Raw genomic sequence first — 26,670 nt, 5'->3', positions numbered from 1 at the left:
CATCATGAATATCTTTATCAATAATGCTGTGGCTTACATTCTATTGCCACATGTCAGTCCAATCTTGCTTCAAAGATAATTCTTAAATTTTTTGGGCTTACTGGTTTAGTAAATTATAAAAGGTAGCCATATGAGTGGAATTCCATTATCAAACAACAGTAAAACGATAAACTTTAAAATCTTCAAAATTCTTTCAAAGAGGATTCAGAAAGCATAAATAGAAGTCTTAAAAATCACAAGGCATATTAAAAATTATTAGTTACTGAAGTAACTAAGTTTGGATGTACATACACAAAGGTTTTCTGATCCTTCATATAAATATACAGCATTTTCAATGGAACACAAAGATCACCATTCATTTTAAAATTTGTTACTCCTTTTTCTCTACTTTTACAATACTTTTAAGAAGGAACTTTTTTTCCAAACTAGCCTAAGAACTAGCAAAATATGTGAGTCGTAATCAGTATCATGAAAGCAATAAAACACTTACAATTAAACTGTGTGCACCCTAAGGATAAAGAGGCTTCAGATAAACTGTTCTGCATTTAAAAATTAGTGGTTGAAAAGCTTTTTTCTATTTGGGAATTACAGCATATACTGTTATGACAGTATTCATTTATATTCCATAACTTGTACCAGTACCTGTACAATTGTTTTCTTTTTCCTCCTTTGTTAGCATTGCCAAGAGTCAACTGATTCTGATCTAAGCAAAACCAAGCATTGAAAGAAAAGGCAGACCCTGGCCACTTCTGTATGGAAGGCACAGAAATTCCTGCCATACTATGTGACAAATTAAAATACTGCAGTGCGCTCTCTAGACTTTGTTTTCGGGCCATTGTCAGAATTGCTCGAGTCACAGGAGTGGTATAAGGGTGAATATACTCAGATTCATCCACTCTCAGCAATCTTAGTAGTTGACGTATTTCTTCTGAGCTCACGGACTGACTCCCCAAGGAACCATGAAGTGCAATCAAGTTCTCAGCACAAGTTCGATGGAGGGAAGAATGGGAATCAAGGGTTTTGATGATGTGAAGTCCCATGTTTGCATTGACACAAGTAGTTCGACTCTGCCTATTAATACAACAAATTCTTTTCAGCCAATCAGAGATGAAGATTTGCAGATCATGGGATTCTAGCTCTGGAAGCCACTGGATAAGAAGCAAGAGAGGGTGGACATTACTAATGCCCAGAATCCCAACTGAGGTGTGGTCACCCTCTACAGCCTATAAAGCAACATAAAGACAAAAGTTTAGTAACCACCTTGGACATGGAGATAATGGAACTTGTTTAATAAAGCTAAAAAACTCACCATATTCATAAGTTCTTTAAGTAGTTCCAGTGGTGGCTGACCCAGGGATTTTAAAACCTCAAACATATGTGTATAACCAATTCTTTCTTTAAATACTTCCTAGAGGAAGGAAAATAAATACATCAAAGCACATTTTCAAAGACTGAATTTAATGGAATATTTAAAATGCTGAGTAAAGGGCGTCTGCCCTCAGCTCAGGTCATGATCCCGGGGTCCTGGGATCGAGCCCCGCATCGGATTCCCCTCTCTGTGGGAAGCCTGCTTCTCCCTCTCCCACTCCCCCTGCTTGTGTTCCCTCTCTCTGTGTGTCTCTGTCAATTAAATAAATAAAATCTTTAAATAAATAAAATAAAATGCTGGGTAATACCCATTTAAGTTAATTAACTTAATGTTGAAAAGACTGAGTTCAATATTTGCTTCTTAGATCACTTCTCCATCTTAAAATAAATTCCATATACCTTCTGAAATATGATGTGACCATAATCTACCAAAATATAATGAAATAAGCAATAACTGTGTATTATAAAATTACTATATTAATTTCAGATTAGAGTACAATTACTTCCTTTCTTCACTTGATTTGTAATTTAAGTATTATATATATAAGTATTAAGTAATATTAATATATAAGTATTAAGTAATATAATTTGTAATTATATAGTATTACATGAAGTCAAAACAAAAATGAAAAATGAGACTTTAGGGGTAACAGGAGTCAGTCTAGAAGACTAAAGAGTTCTGGCAATTTTGAGTAGTGACCAGAAAAAAATGGGGAGTTTTCTCTCTGCTTTTTGTATCTAAATGCACTGAATTATCTGGAACATCAAGTTCATTTTAGTAAGGTCTAAGTCATATGTATTTTTGAACTTGTGGGCACACAAAACCATAAAGTAAAATAAAAAGAGAACCAAAAAAGCTAGTAATACTAAATTGGTCTAGTAAATCAGGCATAAATTTATACACTTACTACAAAATCAAAAGATTCAAACAAAATGAGTAACTGGTTGTCTCTGGGGACTCCTCCCCAGAGTTGACTGTGAGCCAAGGGTAGGAAGAAAATCTTTTTTCAAAAGGTATTTTTTAATATTAATTCACAGGGATACAGCACCCCTATGTTTATAGCAGTATTAGCTACAATGGCCAAATTATGGAAACAGCCCAAGTGTCCATCAACTGATGAATGGATAAAGAAGATATAGTGAGAGAGTGTGTATATGTGTGTGTAGACAGATATATAAATATATATATGATGGAATATTAGCCATAAAAAAGAATGAAATCTTGTCATTTGCAATGACACAGATGGATCTAGAGAGTATTATGCTAAGAGAAATAAGTCAGTCAGAGGAAGACAAATACCGTATGAGTTCACTCATATATGGTATTTAAGAAACAAAACAAACAGGCCAAGGGCAAAAAAAGAAAAAAAAAAAGGGAGAGAGAGCGAGAGAGGCAAATCAAGAAACAGTCTTAACTATAGAGAACAAACTAATGGTTACCAGAGGGAAGATGGGTGGGTAGGTAGGTTCAATAGGTGATGGGGACCAAGAAATGTACTTGTTGTGATGAGCACTGAGTATTGTGTGGAATTGTTGAATCACTATATTGTACACCTGAAACTAATATTACGCTGTATGCTAACTAACTGGAATTTAAATAAAAACTTTAAAAAAAAGAATACCAATCATTTTTTAAAGGGCTTTTTTAAAACAGAGATTCTATTTATTTATTTAGAGAAAAAAAGAGAGAGAAAGAGAAAGAGTTAAAAGCATGAGCAGGGAGAGGAGCAGAGGGAGAGGGAGAGAGAGAATCTCAAGCCGACTCCGTGCTGAGCATGGAGCCAGACGTGGGGGGTCAATCTCACAACCCTGAAATCAAGGCCTGAGCTGAGATCAAGAGTCTTATGCTTAACTGACTAAGCCACCCAGCTGCCCCAAAAAAGGGTATTTTTAAAATAACCTTTTGAATTTTAAACCATGCAAAGCATTACATAATAAAAAAGTTATATTTTAATAAGACTTAAAAATCATTCCAGGTCTGAATATCATAATACAGTACAGCCAATCCATTATACCCATAAACCAGTTACTAAGAACTTAAAATGATTTTTTTCTTATAGCAACTATTATAAATGGGATTTGATTCCCAAGCCAGCCTGTAAAAGTTGTAAAAGCCTATCTGGTAGGCATCTAACCATGAGTTATATATAGCAACATTTATAGAGCAATTGTTAGTCTCCTAACAAAAACCAACGGACAGTAAGGAATACTACTGAAGGCATGGCTTAGGGAACAAAGAATAATTCATTCATGTCTGCCATTTATATTAGAGGTGGCAGACAGAAGGTAAAATGGTAACAGTAATAATGATGATGATGATAGATACTGATATTCATTAAGCATTTATCATGTGCCTGGCACTATGCTTACCACTTTATACAGATGACCTCATTAATCCTTAAAACTATTCAATGAGGAAATTACTAGCACAAAATCAGCATAAGTGAACAGCAGGACAAAGTCAGTGGTAGTGAATGAGATGGAAAGAAAATCCTGAGAGTAACAAAAAAGCAGAATTTCCACGGCCAGCTGGAAAAACAAGTCCCAAACCGATAAGGCTGTTCACATGTGGAAAATGTTCACAACCTAGGCAGTCATAAACTGAGCAAATAGTCAAAGAGTGATTATTTTATTAATGAAGAAAAACTATGATATAAAATGTAATTCTTTAAACACGCTAACCATAGAATCACATAAAATGATCATTTCAACACCAGTGCTACCTTTGTTGACTGATACTATAAATCTCTACAAAATTACAGTTCTATCATATAATCCCAAAGTAGTGCCCATAGATGTTTGCTCTAAAATTATCAGCAAAATGATTCTTACACTGAGATAGTTTGTGAACTATTTCACTTCAGGTGTGAAATCACAGGTATTATATACATACTTTCATACATTACTTTGGGAATTATACAGTGAAAATTAGTTCATCTAAAATAACATTTTAGAGCTTAAAGATGTATGTTTCACCTTAGCAGCTGGAGATTTGTTCATTACTGCTGTCAAAGCCTGAATAGTTGATATAGCCAAACAATCCAACTGTCCCTGAAACACCTACCATAGAGAGAGAGAGAGAAAAAAAAAGTAAGAAATTAACAATGTGTTCAAGATTTGTATTGTTAGGAAACCTTTATTCTGAAAACCTGAAAAAAATAATTACTTAACATGCAATACATTCCTCTTCCAATTAAACAGATTTCTGAAACACTATACCTGCAAGAAAAGTTACCTACTTGACAGAAAATAAGCCATGTATCAAGAAGGATAAGGTCACATTCACTCATTACTTTGAAATGTTGTGGAAAAAAAACAAAAACCAAAAAGAACACCAAGCTTAATACATGCTTTTAAATAATGGACAATCTCCAGAGGAAGGGAGGGAAGGCTATCACTGGAAATTCTATCACATTTTAATTTCCCTTCAGAAATATACTGAACTTCCTAGGTTGAAATTTCATTATTATGTGTAGTAAGATGTTTAAAATGGTGTTACTTGGTTTACAAGCCCTGTATTATAATTGAAATGGTATGTTTATTCACCAATCACACTTGCAAACATAAGGCATATCTATTTTTACATAAAATGCAAAATTTGAGGCAGAATAGAAAATGTAGTATGTATCTATAAGCATTATCATGTTTTTGAGAAGGCAACCTTTAATGCCAAAAGCTGTAAAAAATAAAAACCAGCTTCAGCTTCATTTTGTCTCTTTCTGTTTAAGCTTCATCATAAAGAGATGTGTTAAATTTCAGGGCCGTGCATTTAGAGAAAAAAAGTGAAAACAAAAGGTAACATTAACAACATTAAAAAACTGAACATGACTGTTATATCATCAGGTTTAATCAACCATGAAAGCATAGCAGGAGAAGTACAAAGTTGTAAAAACTCACAGTCCCAAAAATCTGCTTTTGGGAATATATTACTATGACTTAAAACTAGTTACTCCATGAATAGGACTTTCCTTTCTCCCTTCCACTAAAAATGATTTGAGTAAAAGAGGACTGATTAGATCTTTGTCATTTTAAGCTAAGGTCTATCATTTTTAGGCAAGTTATTTAAGCCAGTATCTTGATTTTTGTTGATGTTATTAAACATTATTACATAGAGCATATGTAATAAACACATAATATACATTAATCATTCTGAATAAAGAATTTAATATGAGTAAGATCTTTCCTATACTTTGTTCAAGACAACTAGGCCATAGTACCTACAATTAGGAATACTAACATAAACCTCTAAGAATATCATTGTAAATATTTTATTAATCTACATAAGAAGGCCTTAAGACTAACATTTATAGAGAAATCTAAAACAGTACTCTATAGTTGATATTTTACATCCAGAACAGAAAATAATAGATTTTCATGTCTCTTTATACCACAGCTCTATTTATAAACCTGGGTATTAAGATAATATTAATAAAAGACATCATGTAAGCTCTCTGAAAACATTTTGGGAAAGAAAAAAAACCAAAGCAATAGGTAGTTTTTATATGTGGTTTTTTTCAAAACTGAATTACCTAATGCTGAAAAGCAACAAAAATTGCTTATCTCTGTTCTATACCCATATAGAGGTGACTTTTTAGAAAAGAAACAGTTAAAAGTTTTATGCTAAATTAAGACTCAAAGAGTTCAGCATCTTCTCCCCTTCCTCCAGGATTTGGATGTCCATTGAATTATAATCATTACTTGTCAACAAGAAGCAAAGAATCAAGATATTAAAATTGACCACATATATTCACAAACAAAGCCTAAGGTTCCAATACACCACAATGGTTAAAGAAAGAAGCTCCCAAAATATGAAGTTACCACCACGTGGACAGCATTGATATTGGGATTCCATTCCTGTACTTTGTGTCTCCTTAAACTGAAAAGGATGCACACATATACAGATGGAATACTGTTGATCATTTATATCAACCACTAAGATTTCAATATATTTATCTTTTAGATGAAAAAAATTTTATTTTTAATTTTTAACAATTTTTAAAAATAATAAATGAAGATTAGAATTAGATAGTGTTTGTATATTTTAAGACATAAGAAGAAAAGTACAGGAATAGTTGCTCCCGTTGACTGATTTTGGACTTCAGATGAAACAAGATGCAGGCTTTGTAGATACCTGGTCCTCATTTATTTCTGTCAGTAATTTGTTGGCAAGGTCTTTCTCGTTCTTGTCTGCCACCTTATTGTTAGCATTTAAAAAGAGCTGTTAAAAACAGAGACAAGAATAATGGAGAAAGAACATGAAATAGTTACCTATAAGCAGAAATGAAGTTTAAATGGATTTCCATGTCTCTTGAAAATAAATTCAAGAACCCACTGGTGAAGTATATCACTTTTAAAATGACAATCAACTATTCACTTTTTGGATTACAAACTAACATTAGTTCATATACTATATAATTAATTGCTAGTTATTTCTCTCTTGGAACTTGAAGTTACTAAAATAAAAAATAATAGCAACAAGTAGATTAGTTAATATTCGTAAATTCTTCAAGAATCAGCAGAAAATGTCTCACAAAAAAGAAGGAAATTTGCTACTGAGATAGATTAAAGGATACTGTAGTAAATAATGTGCAGTAAGGATTCTGTAGTCAAGTCTGTTTATAAAATGCTATTAAAAAAGAGCTCTTTCTGAAAATACTTATCAGAGTCTCAAATATGCTAATGTGCTTTGACAAAGGAGGTAATTATTTTCCAAAATTATCAAGAGTTAAGTATAATTTATATTGGTTTCTACACAACAGGAGATTAGGATTACCTCTGACATACATGGGAATTGCTAAGGGAATCAAGTATTTTGGTTTAAGTATATAAAATTAGCATCCCAAAAGATCTCAGGCACATTTTATATAAAAAGAAATAATTCAATAAGTGAAAAGGGAAAGAAAGTTAGATTTATAGAAGGATTTATCAACAGCATCCTAAGAAGGAAGTTCTATCAGAAAATAAAAAACAAAAGTCCAGTAATATACTGAAATAATGCAATATAAAATAAAATAGATAAAGATAAGGCATGACATGTTATGTAGAGCATATATAAAGCTTAACCTAAAAATAGATTAGTGTACACAACATAGGCATTGGAATCAGAAACCTGGATTTGAATCCTAGTTCTGCTAATTATTAGCTGTGTGGTTTTAAGAAAAACTACTTAACTTCTCTGAGCTTATTTTCTCAAAAGGGAAAAGAGTAACTCAGGAAATATGGGTGCAGATTAAATGAGATAATCCACGCTAGGTTATTAACATAGTGTATAGCACATAACAAGGGTTTAATAAATGAAAGCTGTTATTATTAACAGCAAAGTTTACTTTTAAAAATTTTATTCATTTATTTGAGAGACAGAGAAAGTGAGAGACAGAGAGACAGAGAGAGAACACAAGCAGGGGGGAGGGGCAGAGGGAGAGAGAGAAGTAGACTCCCCGGTGAGCAGGGAGCCAGACACAAGGCTTGATCCCAGGACCCTGGGATCATGACCTGAGCCGAAGGCAGATGCTTAACTGACTGAGCCACCCAGGTGTCACAACAGCAAAATTTTTTAAATAGTAATATTCCATATTACCTGGTGCAGGGAACAGGAATGCTAAAAACTGATGAAAGCAAAAATGACTAAAGGCTTTCTAGAAAGCAATCCATATCAAGAATCTTAAAATTCTTTCTGCCCGTGGACGCCGCAAAGTAAGCATCGTTAAAGTCTCCCCTCCCACCGCCGTCATGTCTAAGTCAGAGTCTCCCAAAGAGCCTGAACAGCTGCGGAAGCTCTTCATCGGAGGTTTGAGCTTTGAAACAACCGATGAGAGTCTGAGGAGCCATTCTGAGCAATGGGGAACGCTTACGGACTGTGTGGTAATGAGAGATCCAAACACCAAGCGCTCCAGAGGCTTTGGGTTTGTCACATATGCCACTGTGGAGGAGGTGGATGCAGCCATGAACGCAAGGCCACACAAGGTGGATGGAAGAGTTGTGGAACCAAAGAGGGCTGTCTCAAGAGAAGATTCTCAAAGACCTGGTGCCCACTTAACTGTGAAAAAGATTTTTGTTGGTGGCATTAAAGAAGACACTGAAGAACATCACCTAAAAGATTATTTTGAACAGTATGGGAAAATTGAAGTGATCGAGATCATGACTGACCGAGGCAGTGGCAAAAAGAGAGGTTTTGCTTTTGTAACATTTGATGACCATGACTCTGTAGACGAGATTGTCATTCAAAAATACCATACTGTGAATGGCCACAACTGTGAAGTAAGGGAAGCCCTATCTATGCAAGAGATGGCTAGTGCTTCATCCAGCCAAAGAGGTCGAAGTGGTTCTGGAAACTTTGGTGGTGGTCGTGGAGGTGATTTTGGTGGGAATGACAACTTTGGTCGTGGAGGGAACTTCAGTGGTCAAGGTGGCTTTGGTGGCAGTCGAGGTGGTGGTGGCTATGGTGGCAGTGGGGATGGCTATAACAGACTTGGTAATGATATGGAAGCCAACTTTGGAGGTGGTGGAAGCTATCATGATTTTGGCCATTACAACAATCAATCCTCAAATTTTGGACCCATGAAAGGAGGAAATTTTGGAGGCAGAAGCTCTGGCCCCTATGGTGGTGGAGGCCAATACTTTGCCAAACCATGAAACCAAGGTGGCTATGGTGGTTCCAGCAGCAGCAGTAGCTATGGGCAGTGGCAGAAGGTTTTAATTACTGCCAGGAAGCAAAGCTTAGCAGGAGAGGAGAGCCAGAGAAGTGACAGGGAAGCTACAGGTTACAAGAGATTTGTGAACTCAGCCAAGCACAGTGGTGGCAGGGCCTAGGTGCTACAAAGAAGACATGTTTTAGACAATACTCATGTGTATGGGCAAAAAACTCGAGGACTGTATTTGTGACTAATTGTATAACAGGTTATTTTAGTTTCTGTTCTGTGGAAAGTGTAAAGCATTCCAACAAAGGGTTTTAATGTAGATTTTTTTTTTGCACCCATGCTGTTGATTGCTAAATGTAATAGTCTGATCATGACACTGAATAAATGTGTCTTTTAAAAAAAAAAAAAAGAATCTTAAAATTACTCTTTGTCAGTAACTGCATTTCTAGACATCTACCCTAAAAACGGTCAGAAACTCACACCAAGATTTTAAAACCAAGACGCTCACTTCAGCTTTATTTACAATAGCATAAAGTAAGAAACCACCCAAATATCCTTAAATAGTAGAATAGTTAAATAATTATGATTCATCCATATGCTGAAAGGGAAGTCCTTAAACTTTCTGGCCTCAAGACCACTTAACAGTCTTAAAAATTATTGAGAACCCCAAAGAACTTCTATTTATGTGGGGTTACATCTCTCAATATTTACACATGAAAAATTAAAATCAAAACATTTAAGTAATATTTGTTTAGTCATTCAATATTACATGATGACATAAATAACACATTTTTATGAAAAAAACCTTTATTTTTCAAATATACATTAGTGAGAATGGCACTGCTTTTACATTTCTGCAATCTCTTTAAAAGTCTGACTTGATAGAAGACAGATGAACTCTAATATCTACTTTGCATTCAGACTGTTATGACGTTTTGATTCAAGTTTATGAAAAAAAATCTAGCCTCAAACTGAAATGTTAAGATTAGACTTTGTAGATTCCCTAAAATGATCTTGGGGGCCCCATACTCTGAGAACTGCTGGGTTGAAATATATGCAGTCATTAAAAACAATGTTTTGAAAAATATATGATGGTATATGGGAAAGACTCATGATATAATACATATAAAAGCAGGATACAAAAATATTCACTGGTATTCCAATTTTGTAAAGAAAAATATATCCTCATTAAAAATATATATGGAAATATTGTTATGGGTATTTTGCCAAAGTTTTTAAAATTTAAATATTTACATATACATACATGTTTTACAAAAAGATTAAGAAAATATATTTTTATATTTCATTTTTCCTCCAAAATCTATATTATTGCTCTAGAATTGAAATAAAAATCTACTTTAAAAAAATGAAAAGAAACTTGTTCAAATAAGGCAATGTGTATGAATCCAGGCAGGTACAACTCCCAAAATCAACCTTTCAACTATACCATTCTATGTATCCACTCCCAGCCATCTTTTCCACAAAGCATCCCTTAGTTGTTTCTTTCATAAATTCTCATTCCTACCAAGACTGCTGTAGTGATAAATTTTTTGTTGTAGTTGATTTTCAGGGGTAGAGGTGGAGAAGGAAAGGAAGAAAGTGAAGAAAATAAATTAAGGAATGTAAACAAGACAATAGTATCAACAGCTTTCCAGAATCTTATGACTTAAGTCCTCAAATAGAACTTTACATATTTATAATACATTGCAACATCTATATTTTTTTTAAAAAACTGATTAAAACTCCAAGCAGAATGCTAAAGTAAATGTTATGGTTTTGAACCCTTCTCTTTGCTACTAGAAATTTGCTGTTATTTTCTTCTCATTACTCCAAATACCTTGGACTGCTCCTAAAAATAATTTTTACATTAATTCAAAGCATATCCCCCTTCCAAAATGCAACATGGTGACACAAAACAACTCTCAAATGTTTAAGGTTCATTATAGCTATCAGAAAAGTTAAATGTATGATTTCACTGAATTATATTCTAAGTACTTCACAGTATCATGAAACTCATTTTGACAAACTAAAGGTCTTTAAACAAATACTTAAGGAAATTAATGCATAAACTGGCTGGTGAATCTCATACAAAAAGAAAGCACAGAAACTACACCAGTCAGCCTAGTTTTCCATGTACTTCATAAAATGTTTAAGCTTTAGATGACAATGCTTCCTCTGAGTCTGAATAAACAACAGTTGTCTTGATTCTGTATTACTATGTAAAATAGAATAAATTATTTATTCCTTACTAACAAAATAATTCAAACAGAAGTCAATCATAGTCATCTGTAGCATCCTGTAATATATTTAAGAACTTAAGTTTTCACAAGATTCCGAACATTTTTATACATTTAAGAATCATATTAACCTATCCCTATCAAATGTATTTATCAATAAAACCTGTACTCCTCCTATATTTAATACACAGAAAACATTTTTCCACTGACCCTAAGCACCAATACAACAAAATTATATACAACCAGTGAACTCAGGGTCAGAATACCTGAATAAGAAATCCTGGCTTCATCATGGAACAGTATTAACCTTGTGTTAATCATTTAATCTCTTAGGACCTATTTCCTTCATTTGTATAATAAAAGAGTTGGGCAGTTTATTTTAAAGGTTCTTCCATGTTGTTAGGACTTAGTAACTGTAATGTTTAGTGATGAGTTTATAGTGATTCTGACTAGAATAGCCTGCCTAGAACACCACCTCCAGCAGAGAAGGGTAGGGTCTTAAAGCCTGGCTTTCCCCTCTGAAATGGGTTTCTTCTCTAACATTTCCTGTCTCAAAACAAAATGTGATAAATGCTATCAAATAATTAAATTTTAAAACACTAGGACTGTCAGCAAGTCTCCAGATCTGAATTATAAGAAACTCTGGCCTATACGACAGTAGAAAGAGCAAATATTAGCTCAACATCATGACCGCTATGCCAAAAAGCTTTACACTTTTTTAAAAAGATACTGTTGACCATGATATGACATTTTTTAAAATATCTGAGTTTCACATATTGAAGAAAAACACTAATCAATTTTAGTAGGAACTACATTTTATCCTAGTGATTTACTCTTCTATAATGTGTGACTGGCAGGTTCTCTTATACATGGGAGATTTTGTCTTGATGAAGTTGCCTTTGTAACTGATAAAAACACATTGCTTTTTTTTTTTAAACAACAAACAAAAGGTTTTATAAAGTTTCTTATGCTGTTTTCATCTCCCTAGGATTTCTTTCCCAAGAATAATGTTTAAAAGGTGGGGGGAGGCATCTTCACTCTCTAGTGGTAGTACTTTCATTGACTTTGTAAATATTCATCCTATTTACTTCATCAATATATTCCTTATTTTTTAATACTATTTCTTTAATCTTTCTGCTATAAGCTAAGCAACAGAGTGACATAAATGCTTTCATGGGTATCTCTCCTAACAGTGTGAAAAAATTCGAGGAGCTGATGATATTAAAATCCTCCTTTTGGGATATCCTCACAAAATCAGAATGAAACCCTAGCATTTTTCAGCACAGATTCCATGAAAGGAATACCTCAAATAGAAAAGTAAAAGCTCTTTGAAGTGGTTCCATTTTCAAAGGCTTTTCAAGAAGCATTCTAAAAAATTTCTGATACCATCCTGAAATTTATGAAAATAAAATAATCAGATATTAGTTATTATGTGCTCACAAATCTGCTACAAATGTAAACTAGTAAAAAAGAAAAATAATAGCAAATTAGCAGTATATATCAAGAACATTAACAGTATTTCTATTTTCCTACTTTTCTATATTCCCCAATTTACAAATTGTTTTTATATAATGTTCCCTAATTTTAAAAAAGCATGTTTGCCCTTTGACCTAGGAATTCTACTAGAAATAGAATTCTAGTCTATGAACTTGAAGGAGTTATGGAAATAAGTTGAGTATTTGCCATAGGGAATAGTTAGGTAAATTATGGTACATCTACTTAATATTATGTAGATATTAAAATCGTAACACAGGAAAATGCAAACAAAATCATCTTACATGAAACAAAAGCACAAAAGTATATGCATCAAATACACCAAATTTTAACAATGCACAACAAGACTTTAAAACTCAACAACAAAAAACACACAACCCAATTAAAAAATGCGCAAAGAACCTGCATAGACATTTCTCCAAAGAACATATACAAATAGCCAATAAGCACATGAAAAGATGCTCAGTCTCATTAATCATCAAGGGCAAATCAAAATCACAATGAGATGCCATTTCACACCAATTAGCATTAGCTGTTATCAAAAAGGAGAATGTGAAAAAATCAGAACCCTTATGCGCTGTTGGCAGGAACATCAAATGGCACAGCCACTGTGGAAAACAGTAAGGTGGTTCCTCAAAATATCAAAAATTTAATTACTATATGATCCAGCAATCTCACTTCTGGAATATATCCAAAAGAACAGAAGCAGGGACTCAAAGAGATATGGGTATATTCAGGTTCATAGCAGCTTTATCCACAATAGCCAAAAGGTAGAATCATAACAAGAGTCCATCAACACATGAATAGGTAAACATAATGTGGCATTTACAGACAATGGAATATTATTCAGCCTAAAAAAAGGAAGAAAACTCTGCAATATGCTACAACAGGGATGAATCTTGAGGACATTATGCTAAGTGAAATAAGCCAGTCATAAAAAGACAAATACTATATGACTCTACTTACATGAGGTACTTAATCAAAAATCATAGAGACAGAAAGTAGAATGGTGGTTGCCAGGGGTTGGAGGGAGAGGAGAATGTGGAATTGTTTAATGGGTCTATAAGATGTAAAGGGTTATGGAGAATGGATGGTGGTGATAGTTGCACAGCAATGTGAATGTATTTAATACCCCTGAATTATACCCTTAAAAATGGTTACGATGGTAAATTTTATGTGTATTTTACCATAATAAAAAAGAAAATCAGTAATAATATGTTTAAATTTGAATCAAAGCATAAACAAAATAAGAGCTTTCTAAAATCAAAGACAATAGTAATAGAAAAATACCTTGCAATTCTGTAACAGTCGTATGAGATGTTCAAAGCAATTACTGTTAAGAAAAATGGCCTGAAGAACAGGCCTATCAGTGCAGTCTAACATGGCTGTGATGGTATCTAGGAAAATAAAAACAAAATCATCCATTTATAAAGTGGAAAATTTGGGATCACAGAAACATTTACTTTGGCTATATTTTTAATTTAGGCTTTTCAGCTGACAGATGTAAATGAATTAGGAAGAAATAGGGATGGAGGGTGGAAAAAAAACTGTACTTATTACTTGTTAAGAAAAATGAATATTTTTATAATTTATTATTAAAAATATTTAAATTTTTATACATAAGAGTGATATATATCTCCCAGAGATTTACATAGTTATTCTTCCATTATAATGCTCAAGTATAACTAACTAAGTGAGGTTTTCAACTTGCTATTAATAAGTAACACCTGGTTATGTTTTGCAACAGTCTCATTTATACAGTATAAAATTAGCATGTAGCCATTAAGAAAATGGGACTTAGGAAATCAATCCATTTATGATGATGGTTTGCTCTTGTTTCCTACTGAACAGATATTCTCATTCAGAAATCAAGGGATAATCAGCATAAGTAATACAACAGTTCTTAACAAATAAGTCCATTCAATATAGACTCAAACTTTCTTATAAAGTTATAATTTATAACAATTATAAAACATGTTTTATAAAAGAACAGAAACTAGACAAAATGAATCTTATTTTCCTACAGAAACAAAGTCTCTTGTGCATTGTAAGGGATCAAGTTTCACCAAGATTCTGGTGTCTAATATTTTTAAATTAGACACCACACACACCCTTACACAACCATGTTTTTAAGTCTCTAGAGCTGTACAATAAACCATTAATGTTGGTTATGTCTGGGTGGTAAAATATAAAAAACTTTTTACTTATCCACATTTCCTAGTACAGCTGTAATGAAAATATTTTATTTCTATAAAAAGAAGCTCTCAATTAATAATACTTGTACTATCAATCTAACGGGAATACAGTAAGAAATCACATATATTGATGAAAGAGCTTACAGAGAAAAACAGAGATATATAAGTAAAGAATGACACAAACCAACAAACACAAAGAGAGGGCAAGAGAAACGAAAAAAACAAAATAAAACAGAGGTCCTCTAGAGAAAGGATAGATGTTAAAGTGACATCTATAGAGATTTACAGAAGGACATACAAAATTGTCATATGTGACTCTTGCTATGAGTTAGACAATGCAAATGACACCTCCTGAAAACTTACTTTTCCTAGAATTTGAAAATAATAGCTGACTTTCTTTTTAACATTGATGCTTTTAATCGATCACACTTTCAAAAAACAATAGAGGCTCAATTTTGTCACTGTTAAAGCAAAGATGTTGTAAACAAATTGATTCCATATTAATTATTCTGAAGTCAAAGTCTAAAGTCACACAATAGCTGAATTAAACAATCAATACTTCTATATGATAGCCTTGAATTTCAAATGAGTCTTAAAAAACAGACTCAGAGAAAACAGTATAATAAACTTTATGTAATACTTACTCAGCATTTTGATCTGCAGAGCTATGAACCGGCTTTCCCACTGTCTGGACCTCCTTTGATTAGGTAAAGCTGAATGATCCGAATTTAGCAATTTAAAATAGTTCTCCAAAATAGTGCTGGTTTCCACCTGACGCTGATCAGAGCTGCTAGTGAGAAGGATATGTACTACTTCTGTAAGGCACTTCAGAGTAAGTTCTACCTTCCTACCCACTTCTTCAGGATTTCCATCATCCCAGGAATCACAATCTGCCAAAACTCTCATAAGAACTTCCATGGTGGCTGGAGAAATTGCTTGCAAAGCATTCCTCTGAAACATGAGAGAGAATAAAAATGAAACCCAAATCTAACTGAAATTCTGTATGTTTGCAAAAATAAAGTTTAATAAATCTGCACTTTTTCTTTTAATAAATCAACATAAAAAATTTTATCACATACTTTGACAGACATTGCTAGTGTTTTATGCGTATTAAGTCTTATAATCTGTAAGTAAGTACTGTGCTAGATTACTAGATTTTCATTTTTATTCAGAAAGCAATCTGCCCACATAGAAAACTTGTTTACCACCCTCCTTTGCAGCTGGGGTAGCCATATGACATAGTTCTGGTCAAGAATATATGCCGGTAGACTATGAGGTAAATATAACTTTACAAATAAAAACAGAAGAACCCTTCGCTCTTGGCCTTTTCATCTTTTTCCTGCCTGGAATGCAGATACAATGCTTGAAGCCACCTTTAAATCTTGAAGAAACAAAACCCAAGAATTATAATAAAGAAAGCAGAACAGGAATGTGAAAGGACTTGGTCCTTGAGGATACCATGGAGCTGCTATACCAGCCCAGAACTGCCTACATCTGGTTTTCTTGAGCCAACATAAAAACAAAACAAAACAAAACAAAAAACAAACAAAACCCTCAATTTGGTTAAGCTTCTCTAGGGTTTTGTGTTGGTTATAGCAAATCCATCCCAAATATAGATATATTAGAGGACTGGCTTGACTCTGATTCTACAAACATATTTCTGAAATTCTAAATAATTGGTAGCTATTCGAGGTGATCCATTAAACTTGTAAATAATACATATTGCCTAAAACTGTTAAACTGATATATAATGAATCCAAACATAATTATGCAAAATCATCTGAAAGTAACAGCACTTTAGGCCATTAGAGCTTATTATCAATATAATAAATAATATCAATAACAAGTGCTACAATGGGAGAAACTGCCAGTAGAACACCCAACATCCATTTTCCTCCACTTCCTTATAAAAAGAAGCCTGATATTTTACTGGACATGTGGCTACCAGAAATAAAGATTACATTTCCTAACCTCCCTTGTTGCCAAGGAGGCTGAGGAAGCACGTTTTATCAAATTTTTTATTTGGACGTATTTTCCTTTTTTGCAGTTATCTCATGGAGTTTGGCAAATGAGATAAAAAAAGATGAGTGTCAGCTTTTCAGTATCTCCTTTAAAGATAGTTGGCATGTGCCATTTCTCTCCCTCCTCATCTCCCCTCCATTTTTGTGCCCAAAATACAAATGCAAATGGCCAGAACTCTAGAAGCTAATCATGTCGCAAAAGAAATAATAACAAATTGACATTCAGAAGGAACCTGGATCCTTGAAGATCCTAGAGCCATCAGATTAACTCTGGACTGCTTACTGCTATTTTTTTTTTTAATGAGGGAAAAAAAGTAAACTTCTATCTTAAGCTGTTATAATTTTAGTATTTACTACTAATTACGGGAATCACACATCTAAGTGATAGACCTGTGACTTACTCAGTTCTTATAAGCACTTTACATATATTATGTGTCATTTGGTCCTTAGGACTATCTTGTAATTGTTACTGTTTCCATATTATAAATAAATAAACTAAAACACATGTAAATATAGAGGCTAAAACACATGTAAACAGTTTATCCAAGGTCACACAACTGGTTAGAGATGGACATGGGATTCAAACCTATGTCAGTCTGTCTCCAAAGCCTATCCTCTTAACATAACACAAAACAACAAATATGCCAATGGGAAGCCTAGGCATGATGCCTGGAGAAGGGAGACCAGTCACGGGACTTCAATTTTTCTGCTGTTTATGACAAGGCCATTCTTACACCTTTAGATATTCAATTCATCTAAATATCCTTGTATTTACTCTATATTCAATAAACTTCTGACCTCAAAACAGCTATAACTACAGCTATAACCTGATTATAAGGATTCTGAGCATTTTTAATACATAAAATAATAAATTGGCCTTCTAGTAGCTACTTGAATTCTATGTGAGTTTTAATTATTGGAGGTCTCTCAGTGCTTCATTACCCCTGGGCACTAACAAAAACAAGTCTCTGTGTTCAAAATGGTAATGGGATCCAACCAGCTTCTCCACTAGTCAAAAACAATGTCATTTCCAATTTTATTCATGTATACTTATTCTTATTTTTAGTAGCAGAGAAACGACGGAAATGAGTAGATACTGATGCAAAAGAAGAATATCAGCTAATAAAGGAAGGTGACAAAGCAAACAAACTGAAAAATAAGATTCTAGTCATTATCCCCCTCACAAAAAAAACAGACTCTTCTACTAGAGTGAAGAGGAAAGGCAAGGTAGCCCACTAGGAAACCCAAATAGTATTATTAGCAATATCTGTAACTTTGTTACCAAAAGAAATCCTATATATTTTCATATATTCTAGCTGCTGCAATGTCTTGAAAATCATGTTTGTCTTTTTTTTGAAATTACATTTATTACTAGACTTGCTGCTATATCTCTTTAGTGTTATAAAAACACATTACTATGTTACAAATTTATCTTAATATTTTAGTAACTGCATTTTAGCATAATTAGTTTCCTTTGCGATCTTATGTATTTAATTTTACACATTTGAAATATTCCAACAAGGGGCTTTACAGATTGTCAACAGCATAGGCAGCACAAAAAGTGTTAGAAACTTCTGATCTAAACTGTGTGCTTAAAGAAAACATATAGGATGTTCTTTCCAAACTATAATCCTGTTTTCAACTAGTAGTTATACTCAAAGTTAACCACAGAAAACTTTCAAGATGCTCACCTCCAAAAATAAAAAAATAAAGATTACTAGAATTTCCTTCTCTTGAGTAATAAAAAGTTACTTGGGTTTGTTGAAAAAAATGCATATAAACCTTGTATATATGCATTTAGAAATTAAGTAGACAGAAGAATGTTTAATTCATATATATTTAATTTTGAGTTTGATTTCATCATGTGGACTAACAAGGGCTGACTTTATATTCTAAAGTAAGAACTAGCAGTTGAAAGTCAACACAACTAAGAACTTACAATAAAAAAATTGTTAAATATGGTTATTTAGGCAGTAATTTTATTGTTAGTGCTAATATTATCACTTAGGTTTTTAAAGAAGTTTTAAAAGATTAGTTTTAAACAAGTTATAAACCCAGAAAAATATCCATGTGGTTCATGAAATTATAAAACAACAAGGAATACATTAAATAATCCACAGAAAACTTTTTGCACTGTTAACTACTGTTTTAAATATTAACTTTCAACACTTTCCTCACCTGCCCACCGGCTACAATGGCTCCAAAGAGATGCAATAAGCAACACTTAAGACTTTCCTTGAGATGTTCACTTTCCTGAAAACACTCTGTGAATATAATACACAAATAAACAAGTAAGATTTCTCTTTCACAGTATGACTTATTTCTAAGGAATGTCTGACACTGAAACATTAAAAACTATTAAAAGGCTAAAGTTTGTTAAAAGGCAAGGCTGATATGCATTTTTTCATAGTAAAGGAAAAGAAAACCATCAATCAGGTAGTATTTTAGATAATTTATTTATGCTACCTCATTTAATTCTCATAATACTCCATATGAGAATATTTTGCCCTCATTTATAAATGAGCAAATGAAATGTCTTATCTAAAGTTATAGAGCTACTAAGTGACAATGCTAGAAGCTAACTGAAATCTGACATAAAATTAGATGTGTTTTTTTACTACTACTTCCTCTTATTAGTATAATTGACTATAATTAGTCAATTATAAAATTGGAAGAGTTGGACAAAAAGATTTCCTGGGTTTACTTCAGGGCAAACATTCCAAAATTCTGGTACCAATAATAACCTTTCTTTTAATATTATAAAGTATTTTATTGTTTTCAAAAGGTTATACATGCACATAACAAATAATTAAAACAGCATAAAAGAACTGTGACAAGGAAAAGTCAGTCTCCCTCAAACGTATTCCTCAATCTACCAAGCTCCCCACACCTTAAAAAAAAAAAAAAAGCTATACATATACCACTGCATCATGTTTTTTTTTTTTAACATTAATATATACTGGGTATTATTACATCTTAACATAAACATCTTCCTTATTCATTTTTAGGACCACTACAATGATATACCTTAATTTACTTCACCAGCTTTCTACTGATAAACTTTTATGATTTTCCTTTTCATTTTGATAGTCTAATAACCCAGTAATGAATATTTTTTGCATATATCGTTACATACATAGAGAAGGTATAATAACAGAAATCTTTCCAATTTTATACATAACAAACATTACCAAAAAGAAATAGCTTTGAGGTAAATGTATTCATAGAAATCTATACTTAAAAAATTCAATGATTCCAGCTTTGTTGGAATAACTGTCACTATCACTATACATGGCTTTCTGCTTGAAATAACTAGAAAACTAGACAAAATAGGTAGAAATTTATGCACTCTAGAAATTTTCCTTCTCTCAAGAGAAACAAAGTAAGCTCAACGATTATCTCAGCTTCCTGTTGTGGACATGTTCTGAACAACTGCACAGAAAAGGGGAACCCTAAAAGAAGATGGCTATTTGTTAAGTTAGGAGACAGATAAAACCTTTGGGGAGGCCTAGGCAACTGGAATTTGTGAAGCAGTACAGGAGTAGAAGAAGCACTCCAGAAATATTAGTAGGGCTCACTTTGAGTCAAAGTATCAATTCTTACATGATACTGTGAAATCCCACAAGACAGGCAAAAACCTACCAAGAAGTTTTAAGCTGAGTAACTGTCAGATTTTACACAGAGCTGCAAGAAGACAGAGTTCTAATCAGCCACAGGAGACACACAGAAAACATATAAAGGATATAAAAAGATATACCATGTAAACTCTAATCATAAGAATGCTGGTGTAGCTATATTAGTATCTGACAAAGCAGGCAAGAATATTATCAAGGTAAGGCAAGGAATATTACCATGGGTAAAAAGGGAAATGTCATTATCAAAGATAGGATTTTTTAAAAATCTACAATAGTTTATTTTAAAGACTTCACATTTACAAGTACTTGTGATAACTTCTTTGGGATAAACTACCAAAATATGTGCACAACCTATATTCTGCCAACTACAAAATACTGACTGAATAAGTAACAAATAATGAGTTTATCAGATTCATGCACTGGAAGTCTCAGTATTCTTAAGATACCAATTCTCCTAAAATGGTTCCTAGATTCAATACAATCCCAAACAAATATATCAGCAAGCGTTTTTGTAAAAATATTTAAAAACTGGCTTCTAAAATGCATATAAAAATGTAAAGGATCCAGAATAGCCAAAAAATTTTTGAAGAAAAACAAAGTTGAAGGACTTAATGATTTCAAGACTTAGCATAAAGTCACAATAATCAATACAGTGTGGTAATATCATAAGGGCAGATATATGTAACAAAAAAAAAAGAATCCAGAAATCAGCCTAGTTTGATTATGTAGCTGAAGCCAATATCGCTACTGCTGGTCAGAGTGGACGCTGCAATCATCTTCACCAAGCACTCAAACAACGGACTATTTCTGTCTTGTTTTAATTCTTAGGAAAAAAGGAAAGAGAACGAAAGCCAATATGGTAAAATGTTATGGCAAGATCTGACAAATGTGAGTAGGAAACACAAGGTATTCCTTGTATATATTCAGCAATATTTTCTATATTCTCAAACTATGGCACAACCATTTTTTAAGAAAGAAAACTAAATCCACATAGGTCACACCTATAGTAGCCAAATTTCTTGTAAGTTTTTTTTTACTCACAGAAGTATTTAATAAGTGAAAACACATTAAAAAACACATAACCTATAACTCATCCTTTAAAACCAGAACAGCCAAGTAAAAATTCAGTACAGAATTTTTACTTTAAAAAGGTTTAAAAATAGGTAATAAATTTATATACATATATACATATATGTGTGTATATAAAAATATACACATGTGTGTATATTTAAACCTTATATTTAAACGTGTGTATTTTTAAACCTTAAAAGTAAGTAATAAATTTATATACATATATACACTTTTAAACCTTTTAAAGGTTTAAAAAAATAAGTAATAAGTTTATATACATACACACACACACACACACACACACACACACACAGATATATGGCTAGGGAAAGAAACAGAACACATTGGGAATTCAACAACTATGTTTTTTCTTCTTTCTAGAGATGTGACATCATGTTTTCTGGTCAGTAATGTTCTTTCAAACACTACTGAATCAAAGCAAACTCACACTGAGCTGGTTACACCCGTAAGAGGAAGAAGGAACTCCTTACCTCAACAGAAAACCTAATGAACTGATTTATACAGAAAGGGTTTTAGCAAACCTACACAAACACTTAACATGCTATAAGAAAAGGATACTTTTTAACTTACCTCCAGCATAAGTATACATTTATTGGTGTTCACTAAAATAGAAACACCAAGGCAGAAAGCATTTTTGCTTTCATGGTACTAATAACTAAAAAGCACACAGCATATATTAATTTGATCTTTAAATGGGTAATCATGGAAGTTCCAAGATTACATCCACTACGTCAGCCTGAGTATTCATCTATAAAAATATTTTTTTCAAAAATGCTTAAAAGGAGGTTCAAGAAACAGTGGAACTACATCAGGACCAGCAGAAGATAGTGATACAAGGATTGCAAATATAAGACTAGAAATTGATATTCACATGTAGCTTTTGGGTAAAGGACACCTCTCTCAGTTGATTCCTATAGCCAAGACTAACTGTTACAGTAGGAGCTTCAGAAACTTCAGGATGATCAGCTGGCTTAACATCCTGGATAAATACTCCCAGTCAAAAACCCCAATGAGGCTGCAGGACTGAAATTTTGATGCATATGAAAACCTGAGTGTACAAAATGCCTGTTGGGACATGCAAAGCCTGTTGGGCCAAAGAGGGTTGGTGATGGTGAGTTTTTCAAACACCAACACACCAACATGTATGCTAGGGAAGAAGGCCCCAGGTGGAATGCTGGCCCTGGGACTGCTCTAGAAGAGCCTGACTCACGGGAGTACAGCAATTCCCGACCCAAAAGCCCCTGAGAAAGGTGTCTACTATGGGGAGGAGTACCAGGGTCACTGAATACAAGAAGGTATTTCAAGAGAAACAGGTCCCAGGAGGGTCAGGTAATTTTCTTTTCAACCCAACATTAATGAACAGTTGCAAAACAGAGTCACTCTTTCCAAGATGTATTCTTCTGTCACATTAGCTTTAGCCTCCCCCAGTCTAATGGGCTAGCACACCCAGAAAGATCTCACCGCCCAGAGGTGGGCCCTACAGCCTCAGATCTGTCTGGGAAGCTGATAAAGATGAGTTGCACAACTATGTCACCACTAAAGTGCTGCTTAAACCCAGTCCCCAGCCTTCTTTTTCTGCTCTATAGCCCAGAAACACTTCTTTAAAAGCCAGAAAAGCTGTAAACATGAACAGCATGTCCGATATGTCACCAGCTACTTTCTCTTTACAGTGCTGTAAAGATACTGTGCAAGTCACCATGTTAAATCCAGGAATCTGTTCTAGCAGATGTTCTTCATTATACTTTTCTACCAAAGAAATATATTCATTACAAATAGGTGTGTAGGTACGTTTATTATCTCCCATGTCTTCAAACTCTCCTGGGAGTGCTTGTCCATACAAATTTTCTTTAATAAATGGAACTCTTCATCCATGATAATAAAATCCAACCACAGCATCAAATTCTGTATCAGAGGTAGAAGAGAAGGACAGTGCAAAGTTCTCTTCCTCTAGGGTGTCCATCACTATTGCCCCTATGCCATCCACCTGTGGGGTGAGTGGGCCGTTAGCTCCCTACCGCAAATGTGGCCTGGGCCAAAGCCGCACTCGGCTCTACAGAGCCCCAACTGGCAAAAGGGAGGCCTCATCCCTGAGCCCACCACCAGTTCACAGCCCAGCTAGGTAGTTCCTGGGCAGGAGGCCCTGGCCTCAGGCTCCCAGGCTGTGGCCATATACCAGCTGGGCCCCCGTGCCCCTCTTAAGTTTATTTCAGTAAAAATTCAGAAGGTCTATAGTACAGTCATTATAATATTAAGCTCTTCTCAAAATAAAACCCCTTTCATCTCCCCCTCTGAGACGAATCATGAAAGACTATGAACTCTGAGAAACAAACTGAGGGGAAACAAACTAGAGGGGAGGGGGTGGGGGGATGGGTTTGCCTGGTGATGGGTATTAAAGAGGGAATGGACTGAACGGGGCACTGGGTGTTACATGCAAACAATGAATCATGGAACACTACATCAAAAACTAATGATGTAATGTATGGTGATTAACATAACATTAAAAAAAAAACCACTTTCAGAACAGAAAATTAGAGAACACTAATCACAGCAAAATATGAATCAAGTACTCCAGTGATAGGTTCTTACAATCTTTATCTTACAAATACAGAAAGCTGAATCAAGCAGAATCAGAAGAATATAAAAATAAAGAATAATCAGAGTAACATCAAAATCAAAGAGAAACTAGGATCAATACTTACGATAAAAGAAAGGGACAAACTCCACTGTGAGAGAAGCTGGTTTATATTTCTGTCTGCTCTTTTCCACAGTACTAAGGATTCGTCTATTATTAAAAAGAAGTTAATACCAAATTATAACAATGGTGAGTAGAGATGGCATAATTACAGAAACAACTATAAATTTAATATATTACTTTTTATTTATATATTGAACAATACATCTCTAAGATTGATATAATCTTGAAAAGGAAGTCTAGCCTATAATTTAAATGCTCACCAATCAAAGGATTTCTTCTTTTGAATTAAGAAAAAAAAATTTAAATGCTTAATGGTGAAACATGCAGCCAGGTTAAGTCTCCAAAGAACTAGAAACAGAAAAAAGGAACTAGGCATTTAAAATTTCCAGTCTGTAAGATTATTTGTTCAACAGTACTGCTAATTTGACACCTAAGGCTGTAGCTTATTACTACAGGGCAAATGAAATTCATCAGAAATCAGGCCACTCTTTGCCACTTTCTGAAATTTTATCTGGACACAAAGTATCCATTCCCTGCCTTCTTCCATTTTAAATTAATGTAGATCTAGTATGCGCTGGGATTTTTTTTTTTTTTAAGGATTTTATTTTTTATTTGACAGAAAGAGAGAGCAAGCGAGCACAAGTTGGGGGAAAAGGGCAGAGGGAGAGGGAGAAGCGGGCTCCCAAACAGGGAGCATGGTGCGGGGCTCAATCCCAGGACCCTGGGATCATGACCTGGGCTGAATGCAGATGCTTAACCGACTGAGCCACCCAGGTGCCCAGGGAATTATTTTTGTTTTTAATGACAATTCCAGTAGTTTTGATGGCTGAAATATTTCTACAAACTATGGCAAGGCCAACACATATAGCATGTGCTTTTACCAAGATCATTTCAGTTCAACACAAAATTAGTCTCTTAAATGGGCATGGTAGTGTAGGGATTGGGGAATAAAAGCTATTGTTAAAATGATATATCTGACCAGTTGACTGCAGAAAATTAAACAAAAAACAAAGAACTCAGACACTTTTTTTGTGCCCTGGAAAAACTCCTAACATTGTTAGATAAAGCCAGCAAAAAGGAAAATATTTGAAAAACAGCCACAAAGAAATTCTATATGTCTAAATATGATCTACTGATGAAGCAATGGATTAAGAGGACTTCTTTTTAACAACCATAATTGAGATACTAAAATTATTTTCCTTATATTTAAAGCTAGAAAGTCCATTGGCCACAGATTAAGTCAAGTAAGATAGACACAGCTGCTCAGTAATAACAGAATAAAAGGTTCTAAGATCCAGATCTAATAGCCAGATTCACTAGAAATTGTATTAGACACCATTTGCTACTAAATGCTTTCCAAATCCGTGTCTATTTCTTTTTTTTTTAATTTTATTTATTTATGTGACAGAGAGAGTGTGTGCACACAAGCATGGGGAGCTGCAGGCAAGGGAAAAGCTGGCTCCCCACTGAGTGGAGAGCGTGATGCGGGACTCGATCCCAGGACCCTGGGACCATGACCTGAGCCAAAGGCATATGCTTAACCAACTGAGCCACCCAGGTGCCCCCAAATCTGTGTCTATTTCTATTGTGGAGAAGGCAGAAGAATTACCATATTGTGTATTTATTTTATTTTATTTTTTTAAAGATTTTATTTATTTATTTGACAGAGACACAGCGAGAGAGGGAACACAAGCAGGGGGAGTGGGAGAGGGAAAAGCAGGCTTCCCGCTGAGCAGGGAGCCTGATGCGGGGCTTGATCCCAGGACCCTGGGATCATGACCTGAGCTGAAGGCAGACACTTAATGACTGAGCCACCCAGGCGCCCCTTGTGTATTTATTTTAAATTCAAACATAATATCCTAGAATATTATTGGATCTATTTAATTAAGACCGGTATTGAGATTTTTTTTTATGCCTTTAAGAGAATACAAATATTACTGGAGTTTCAAATTAAAAATTCACTGACGCCTTTAAAAGAATTCAGTAATGACGTAGAAAAATTAATTTTAAAAGGACGATTTAGCTTTCAGTTAGGTTTTTCCATGAGATTATTTGCATTGTTTATATTTGGCACATTTATTATAAGTTATAGTACGAATCAACAGACTGGATATATCCTATCCAAATATCCTGTGCTACAAACAGTAAGCATTCTCACTTTAGTAACATAGTAAAAATGTACTCCTGCCATTTGTGAATAATGACTTATTCTAAAGGCCATGTATTAGATGTAACATATGAACATAAATAATTCCCCATTATGGGGCACCCAGGTGGCTCAGTCAGTTAAGCATCT

The 26,670-nt window shown here is 33.9% G+C and overlaps 2 protein-coding genes and 1 pseudogene across 2 annotated transcripts in view; 1 reads left to right on the top strand and 2 right to left on the bottom strand.

Annotated features, from left to right (window-relative positions):
* NBEAL1 (neurobeachin like 1) overlaps positions 1-26,670 on the bottom strand; it is a 197,233-nt gene that overhangs the window by 132,773 nt on the left and 37,790 nt on the right. Inside the window, 8 exon segments of the mRNA XM_027589436.2 lie at positions 643-1,223; positions 1,310-1,408; positions 4,345-4,428; positions 6,500-6,586; positions 14,027-14,133; positions 15,576-15,882; positions 19,131-19,216; positions 24,379-24,461. Coding sequence (XP_027445237.2) covers positions 643-1,223; positions 1,310-1,408; positions 4,345-4,428; positions 6,500-6,586; positions 14,027-14,133; positions 15,576-15,882; positions 19,131-19,216; positions 24,379-24,461 — 1,434 coding nt within the window.
* Positions 8,098-9,003, top strand: LOC113919767 (heterogeneous nuclear ribonucleoprotein A1-like). The gene has a single exon (XM_027589443.2). It carries the CDS (start codon positions 8,098-8,100, stop codon positions 8,998-9,000), a length of 903 nt encoding a protein of 300 aa, XP_027445244.2. The 3' UTR covers positions 9,001-9,003.
* On the bottom strand, positions 23,157-23,639 carry LOC113919520 (annotated as a pseudogene).

This window comes from Zalophus californianus, chromosome 3 (assembly GCF_009762305.2).
Source record: "Zalophus californianus isolate mZalCal1 chromosome 3, mZalCal1.pri.v2, whole genome shotgun sequence".
Taxonomy (NCBI): domain Eukaryota; kingdom Metazoa; phylum Chordata; class Mammalia; order Carnivora; family Otariidae; genus Zalophus; species Zalophus californianus.
The sequence above is the reverse complement of the archived record's forward strand: the minus strand, read 5'-3'. Positions and strand labels throughout refer to the sequence as shown.

What these genes read in the sequence shown, in the direction of transcription:
- LOC113919767 (XM_027589443.2), top strand. Translation starts at nt 8,098, where the DNA reads ATGTCTAAGTCAGAGTCTCCCAAAGAGCCTGAACAGCTGCGGAAGCTC.